General features: G+C 38.2%; 1 protein-coding gene across 2 annotated transcripts in view; it reads left to right on the plus strand.

Annotated features, from left to right (window-relative positions):
- The window catches only part of LOC127422524 (CD166 antigen homolog A-like), a 31,941-nt gene extending 30,329 nt beyond the window's left edge, over positions 1-1,612 (plus strand). For both annotated transcript variants that reach the window (XM_051666116.1, XM_051666117.1), the window contains exons 15-16: positions 78-191; positions 309-1,612. In XM_051666116.1, the coding sequence (XP_051522076.1) occupies positions 78-171 (94 nt within the window). In that variant the 3' untranslated portion in view covers positions 172-191; positions 309-1,612. The remainder of the gene's footprint in view (positions 1-77; positions 192-308) is intronic.
- Positions 1,613-9,136: the final 7,524 nt, after the last annotated feature.

A 9,136-nucleotide genomic window follows, 5' to 3' on the forward strand; every position in this document is an offset into this window, starting at 1 on the left:
TATGAAGTAAATCATGAAAGGATTTTTATTTTCGGGTGAACTTTAACGATAACGTGTAATCTTAAATCTGTACGTAGGCAAGGCACCTGGAAAACTGGAGAAAAGGAGGATGGATCAGCGGAGGAGAGCAAGAAACTGGAAGAAAATCAGAGCCAAAAAACAGACGTGTAATGTCAAATGAGCCATTCAGGGTGAGACAGTAAGAGATTTGTGAAACCAGCTCTGTGTGAATTCAGGAACAGAACAGTTGATGTTTTAACCAATAATTATTTTATTTTTTTATGTTTAAAAATGTTCTCTTTTCTCAGGATTTATTTGAATACAGTCCCTTTGTTCCACGGTAGAAGGGAGCAGTTTGTCAAATCTGTGAAAACAATAAAGAGCTGTAATGGAGAGCCTGAGTAGCTGTGTCTGCACCATCGTCTGTAATGTGTCTTTGCCTCACCTATGAATGGGGATTTAATGAATTATGTTGTAAAATATATTATTCTTTTGCATTGAAGATCAAGTCAGAAACCTGTGTCTGTAAAGTGTTCATTCATATTGTTGGTTCATCTAATATTGGTTTGGTCCCTGTGGAAAAAAGTTCTTTTTTTTTCTTCTTTTTTTTATGTGCCCCAATTATTCAGTACATTGATGTGTATGATGTCACATGATGTGTAGAAACATAGTGGCCATTAGTCTCTTTTCTTTTGTAATTTCATACAGTACCTAATCTGTGGCATGATGCGTGGCATGATTTTCGCAGCTATACTGAGCACTTGGGTAGTTTTCTGGCCTTAACAAGCCCATGAAAAGTCAAACTGTGAAAAGAAGCAAAACTGACTTCCCAATATTATACCTATCAGGATGTATAAAACAATTATTTACCTGTTTACCTAGACCTTATAAGCTGTGTTATAAAGACTGTAACCTTTAAAATTTCGATGCAGAAGGACAATGTTTTTGATTTTGGAAGTTATTGAAGATATAATACAGGGACCAATGTTTGATTATGAAACCCATGCCCTTTGCTTGGATTGTTTTGATTTTTTTTTTTTTTTTATTATTATTTTTTTTTTTAATGACAAAAAAACCCCGTGTTAAATTAGAATCATATTACAACATTTTTGTTGATACATTGCTTTTAACACATTTTCTTTTTTTCTGGAAAATGGAAAACTCTGCTCTCTGTACTGTACATTCCCACTCCCTTTTTCTTGTAGTATTTCTTATAGTTTTGCAGCAGAATTGTATGTGGTTTACACATTACTTGTAAATATGGTAAACATTTTGTTGTTGTTGTTTTATGTTCTATTTATATTTGTAAGGTTTAGCTAAGTGGCAGTGTTTTAACAATGTTAGTTTTAGTAATTATTCCTAGAAAAACTCAATTTCTGTTGAACGGTACAGTACAATCTGTGGTATTTACTTGTAGGCTTTGAAATTGTGAAGTTTAATCTTCCAGCTTTCCGTTTTGCTTAGTGGTATTTCTGCATTTCCACAGTTCAGTGCTTCTTCAGAGTGAATTCAAACCATCCTCGAGACCAAAGAGGTTGAATGAGGCCATGCAAGTATTGTACATACTGACCATTGTTTTGTACTTTTAGTTCAAATAAAGTGTACATTTTTAGGGAAGAGTTTTTCATTGTTTTAATTTGTTCCAGTTTTATTGACTACGCCTCTGCTTTGTATCCCTACAATTACACTTTAACTACATATAAAATCACTATAGAATCTCTACAAAGGATATTTGTTGCACTTTTCATGCAGTTTATTTAAGAATTCTTTAATGGAACTTATTCATATAAATCAAAGAAATTAATTGATGTGATTATTAATAGTACAAATGTTTGGATGATCAGTCATGACATATTTCATGTGAACTAACAATATTATTTGCATGCTCTTCTATTGAAAACAAAATAACGTGAAGATACAGAATACATTTTGGATCATCACTTTGTCCCTTAGAAAATGCATATTGATATCCTTATATTAAAGGGATAGTTCACCCAAAAATAAAAATTCAGCCATGATTTACTTACCCCCGTGTTGTTATAAACCTATATGACTTTTTGGTACACAAAGGGAGACATTTTGTAAAAATGTGCTCAGTGAAGTCCTACTATGGCAGTTTATGATGACCACCTCTTCAAGATTCAAAAGGATGCAAAAGTATAATTAGAAGTAAATTATTCAATGTGACTCATGTCTTGTTTAGAAGGAATATGATAAGGTTTGGTGAGATACAAGCCAAAATCTAATTGATTATTTAGTGAAAATAATGAGAGTACACAAGGGCATTCAAGTGAAAACTCGCTTTGTGGGAACAATCAGACCACCACAGAGACATTAACAACAGAAAATTGTTACATATTGTACTTATTGTTACATATTTTCAGGAAGATAAAGTTATCATGTCAATTTATCCATTACACATTCAAGTACATAAACATTCCACCATGTACTACCGAATATAACACTTTAAAATAAATGTTGCAAACCATATCTGACCAGTTCCATATGTCATAATATATATATATATATATATATATATATATATATATATTATCATCGATGGAGATTTGACTACTTCATTGAAAATAATAATAAAAAAAAACCCCCGTCAATTTAAAGCTTTTTATTATACAGCACTTTTTTCCCCAAAATAACAAAAAACTAATAAAATCTCCTTCCTGCCCAGTAGGTGGCTATATCATATGCACAAAGAATATGAAACGCCAAAAACAAAAGAAGAATGCGAGAGTGGAAGTGGAGATTTATAGTAAAAAAGGACTTAAATATTGAATGATACATCTATACAGCGCTTTTTCTGGCATTACAATCAAAGCACTTTAAACAGTGAACCACACAGACTGCAGGGTGAGCAACCCCTGCTGGCCTCCCTAATACCTCTTCCATACTGATTCCAAATATTGATCTGTTTCTCACCCACACTTATCATATCACTTCTGATGACATGGATTAAACCACTGGAGTCTTATGGATTACTTTTACACTGCCTTTATGTGCTTTTTAGACCTTCAAAGTTCTGGTCACCATTCACTTCCACTGTATTGACCTACAGAGCTAAAAATCTTAATTTGGGTTCAGCAGAAGAAAGAAAGTAATTCACATCTGGGATGGCATACGGAGTGAGTGAATGATGAGAGAATTTTCCTTTTTGGGTGAACTATCCCTTTAAGAAGTTGCGTAGTGACTACTGGAATCAGCAACAACATTAAGACTCTTTGGTTTTGTCATGAGTATGATCGCATGGCTAGAAGCAACAAATTGGCAAGGGACAGCTGGGTTCAATGGATTTGTAAACTTTTTAATTTTCTGTCAATCATTAATCAGCATTTTTATTGGAGTAATAAATGGGTCATCATCATATAAATTTGAAAATGTTGAAAGAAATGCATTCAAATAGTTATCATCAAGCATTGCGCCACAGTTTTTGCTCCCCGGTGCAGCTGTTGCTGTCCATGGTGCTGTAATAGACAGCAAAGATTATGATATTTCAGGTCAATACAAACACAATCACCAAGCTCACTACCTCACTAGGGCCAGACCTTTTCTAGAGAATCAAACGGCTGTAAAAATAAATAAATAAGTGAGACAAATTCTAAATGAGCAGGATGAGAAATCACACAGGCCTGAGAAAAACACTTCTCAGTCAAATTGTGCTGAAAGTTTTATTCGACTTTCCACATAATACAGTCAGATCTTCAGCAAGTGAATCAGGTGCACCACCAGCAAACTTAATGACACCTGGAATGCCGTAGTTGGTGTTTAAAAACTTTACTATGAAATAACCTAAAGTTTACAGTATACACTGTATTTAGTGTTAAAAATGTTCATACATTAAAGGTGCACTCAGTAATTTTATTCCTCATTAAAAAGGTTTAACTCCTAAAGACATGAATTGTATTTTTGCAATATATTTAGGAAATCATGACCACTCACACTAAAATGAAGACTAAAATGAAGTCATTTCAGTAACTTTATAAAGCTGTTTTATTCTACATGGAGAGGGTCCGCACATGGGGGCTGCCATGTTAGAATCACATGACCAGCCGAATACTACTCGCTTAATCTCAGTAAACGCCTTGTTATTTGACTCTTTAAATCATTTATTAAAGTAATCATGGAAGACTGTGAATGCTAATTTCTACAATGGCATCTGATATGGAAAACTATTGATTTTTAATGATGCTGCATCCAAGCCGCTAGGAGTCAGTGTGAGTCCAAGATGAAATAATTAGACTTTACATTAATTGGTGTTCAGATGTCATTCTTGAGTAACTGCAACTCACACCATAACACTTTTACATAATGTAGAAAACTCTCAACAAACTCTAAGTTGCACACTGGCATAAAAACAAATTAGCTGGGAGTCACGTGACTACATGCGAGGTTCAGAGATGTGAACGGTGAGCTCTGCGCACTTTGCTAGTTTTAATACTTTTTATGTCATAAACTGGTGAGATTCGATACACCCTGATCCTTAACTGTTCTAGGAAGACAATATGTCAAAGAATTCAAAATCCTCAGGCTCTGGAGACATTAAAAGACACTTATGTGCTCAAGCTGACGCCCCCGAGCAGGCTGTAAGCCTGGGAGCCGATTTGGCCGGAGAAGTGAGGGAAATTCGGCATGAATTGTTGAACGTGTCGGCAATGCTGACGAAGGTCGTTGAAGGATCTTGCTGTAATACGTCAATCGATCACTGCCATGGAGACGAAATTCACTGAGGTGGTTACAAGAGTGGGGGATGTCGAGAAACTGATCGATTATCTGGAGTCATTGGAGAGGGAATTAGCTGCTAATCCGCTAGCGACCAAGGTGGATTTGGAGCACGTCTAGGAGAAGTTGAAGGACTTGGAGAACCGCAGTAGGCGAAATAACGTCCAAATTGTTGGAATTCCTCAGCATGAGGAAGGCAGAAATATGGTAAAATTCCTAGACGATCTCTTCCAAGGTCTGCTCGACATAACAGGCCACAAGCTGGAAATCGAGCGAGCTCACAGAGTTCCGGCTCTGAGATCAGCTGAGGGAGACAGGCCCCGATCAATTTTGGCCAAAATTCTGAGATCATCCAATAAAGATCTTGTGTTACGCGAGGCGAGGAGCAAAGGAAAGCTTTCTTGGAAAAATCACAACATTTTCTTGTTCTCAGACTTTGTGAATTCGACAAGAGAGAAACGTGATCGATTCAAGGAATGCAAGAAACTCTTACATCAATGGAAGATAACTTTTGCACTGATGTTCCTGGCCAAGTTAAGAATAGATACTAAGGATGGCCGCAATGTATTTACATGCCGACAACAAGCAATGTCCTTCATAGAGGCAATAGACTGGGTAAGCCATTTGATGTTTCTCATGTGCCCCTCGAGTGAGTTTGTCTTGCCATATATACACTTTGTTGTCCGAGGAAGCTGAGCGCCTTCTTTGTTTCTTTTTGTACTGGTTCCACCTAGAGGCTGGAGTTTGTTTTGTGGAATAACACTCCTTCGGGACAGTTGTGGATGAATCTGCTCATTCTTTGTGCTTGTGCCTCCTATTGGCTGGAATTTGTTTTGTGGAGTATTTTTTATAGGATATTGGAAGGATTACATCATATGCAAAAAATCCAAAGCACGAGAACTCATGGAGTTGGAAGAGAATATTAAAAGTACCGAAACAGAGCTGAAGCGCCGACTGTCATCTGATGGCCTCAGAGAACTGACCCGATTGAAATACAGATATAATACTATTTTGTTGCTGAAGGTGGAGTTTTGGTTATTCAGGGCAAGACAGTCATACTTTGAGTCGGGAGACAATGCAGGGAAGCTTTTGGCTAGATATATAAAACAGAGAGAGTCTTTTTCTACCATTCCCTCAGTGAAATCTGCTTGTGGTGAAATATTTACCTCAGCCATTGATATTAATAATGCTTTTTTTGGGGGGGGGGGATTTTTCCCATTTTTCTCCCAATTTGGAATGCCCAATTCCCAATGCGCTCTAAGTCCTCGTGGTCGCATAGTGATTCGCCTCAGTCCAGGTGGCGGAGGACGAATCCCAGTTGCCTCCGCGCATCTTATCATGTGGCTTGTTGAGCGTGTTGCCACGGAGACATAGCGCATGTGGAGGCTTCACGCCATCCACCGCGGCAACCACGCTCAATTCACCATGCACCCCACCGAGAACAAATCACATTATAGCGACCACGAGGAGGTTACCCCATGTGACTCTACCCTCCCTAGCAACCGGGCCAATTTGGTTGCTTAGGAGACCTGGCTGGAGTCACTCAGCACACCCTGTGATTCAAACTAGCGAACTAGCGAACTCCAGGGGTGGTAGCCAGCGTATTTTACCACTGAGCTACCCAGGCCCCCCCATATTAATAATGCTTTTAAAGAATTCTATCTTGATCTCTATAGTTCCACGTCTTCGTCTACTGATGAAGATATTAGAAACATTGTGGAACCATTAGAACTCCCTAAACTGACGACTGAGCAAAAAAATTCTCTTAATTCTGAGATAACCTTGGAGGAGCTTGGTGAGGTAATTAAGGCCTTGCCTAAAGGCAAGGCTCCGGGGCCAGACGGCTTTGCCTCTAAATTTTTTAGATCTTTTGCTACAAAACTGGCTCCACTTTTGTTAGAAGTTTATAAGAAATCATTAAAGAATGGAAAGCTTCCGCCAACCATGACACAAGCCTGATTCTTAAAAAGGACAAAGATCCAAGCGTGTGTAAGAGTTACTGTCATATTTCCCTGATCCAGCTAAACATAAAAATATTGTCAAAAATTTTGGCTAACTGATTAAGTTATGACATCTCTTATACATATAGATAAGCTGGGGTTTATTCAGGGCCACAGCTCTTCTGATAACATTAGGCTTTTCATCAATATCATGTGGTCAGTGGCGAATGATCAGATTCTGGTTGCTGCAATCTCACTTGATGCCGAAAAGGTGTTTGATATAGTAGAATGGGATTATCTTTTTAAGATTTTGGAAATATACGGGTTCGGGAATACTTTTATTGGATGGATTAAGTTACTTTATAGACACCCGATAGGGGTGGTACAAACAAATGGATTAATTTCAGATTATTTTCAGATTATTTCAGATTATTTTACTCTGGATAGAGGCAGCCGGCAGGATTGCCCTCTTTCCTCATTATTGTTCTGTCTTGCCCTGGAAACATTAGAGCCGCGATAAGAAAGGAAGATGATTTTCCGGGGGTGGTAGTGGGAGGTATGGTGCATAAGCTTTTGCTTTACGCAGATGATATTTTATTATTAGTCTCTGACCCCACTAGAGCTATGCCTTGCCTCCACAGAATTATTAATTCCTTTTCTAAGTTCTCAGGATACAGGAGTCAATTGGTCTAAATCTGAAGCTTTGGCTCTGACAGCGTACTGCCCAGTAACAGCTTTTCAGCTGGGCGCCTTCCAATGGCCCAAACAAGGCATTAAGTATTTGGGCATTTTATTCCCAGCAAATTTGTGTGATTTAGTTCATTTTGACCCCTTAATAAAAAGGTTTTCGAGCAATGTGGGCAGGTGGGCTTCATTTCATTTATCTATGATTTGGAAGGTTAATGTTATTAAAATGAAATGTATTCCAAAATTCAACTACCTGCTACAATCTCTCCCTGTAGATGTCCCCCTCTCTTATTTCAAGCAATTTGATAGCATAGCGAAGTCCTTCATTTGGAATGGTAAACATTCCAGATTACATTTCAATAAGTTACATAGGCCGATTGACAAAGGTGGGCTAGGCCTACCCAAGATTTTATTATTATGCATTCGATCTCAGACATTTGGCTCATTGGTCGCTTCCACCTGAGAGAGCCCCTCCCTGGTTTTGTACTGAATAGGAAGGTCTTGCCCCTATTTTGCCATTGCAAAGCCTTTCTATTAAACTAACCGGAGAAGTTAAGTTACACCCCGTTATCTCATATTTGCACTCAGTATGGACAAAAGTGTCCAGAATGTTTAATTCGGACATTTATTTAAATGTTGCCTCGAGCATATGGCTGAACCCAAAATTATGGATTAATAAATCCCCTTTCTGCTGGTCAGAGTGGATTGTGAGGGAGGTTAATACACTCGGTGACCTATATGAGAGTGGAGTGTTGAGATCCTTTGAAAATATGGTTCAGCATTTTAGGATTCACAGATCTAAATTGTTTAGGTATTTACAGCTGCGCCACCTGCTCTGTACTATTTTTGGGAGTAGCATACACCACCCCCTATAACGGCAGATACTCTGGGAGTGGTGATTACTACTTTTGGAAAAGGTCATGAGGCATCAGTGTATTACTCCCTGCTAATTCAGAGTCTGGGGGACGGAGCTTTAACTTCTATCAAGAGATTATGGGAGAAAGATTTAAACTTGGTGTTGGAGGAAGGAGTGTGGACTAGGATTCTAAAAAACATCAAGTCTACATCTAGAGATGCAAGGGTGCATCTAATGCAATTTAAGATTTACATTGATTCTATTGGACCCCTTCTAGATTGTATAGGCTTGGTCTTAATGACACACCCACCTGCTGGTGATGCCAATCAGAAGACGGGACACACGTGGCGTGTTAACATCCAAGAATTTTAGTTGAGGGTTCAGAGCTTTATGTGTGACGTATTGGACACTCAATTTTCATTTAATTTTTCATCTCTATCTTAGGCGATGGAGTGGTCATTAATATAAGGGAAAGACATTTAAAAAGTTGGGTCCTAGCCGGAGTTATGATCGGCAGACGGATCATTCTCAGGGGATGGAAGTTGGCTGGAGCACCCTCATTTCAGGAGTGGTGCAAAGAGATGGGCGGCGTGGCGGCATTCAAGGAGGTAATTTATAGAAGGCTGGGAAAATGAGATTTGTTTAACAGGAAGTGGGGTAGATATTTGGCTTTTTTGGAGGGTTCTCGGGGAGGGGTAGTGGAGAAGGATTTGTAGTTTAAATGTGTATGTGTATTCTTATTGTTTTTTGAAAGTATACTTTTTTATTTTTATGTTCTAATTATTTATGACCACTGTAGTGCATGTTTGTGTCGGGGGTTAAGCATTTCCATAATGATCAAATGAGAGTCTTTATAAAGTTTTTGTGACTGATTTACTTGATTGACACATTACGTGCAGCTACCCTGTCCCCCATTCAAAAT

This window comes from Myxocyprinus asiaticus, chromosome 31, assembly GCF_019703515.2.
Source record: "Myxocyprinus asiaticus isolate MX2 ecotype Aquarium Trade chromosome 31, UBuf_Myxa_2, whole genome shotgun sequence".
Taxonomy (NCBI): Eukaryota; Metazoa; Chordata; class Actinopteri; order Cypriniformes; family Catostomidae; genus Myxocyprinus; species Myxocyprinus asiaticus.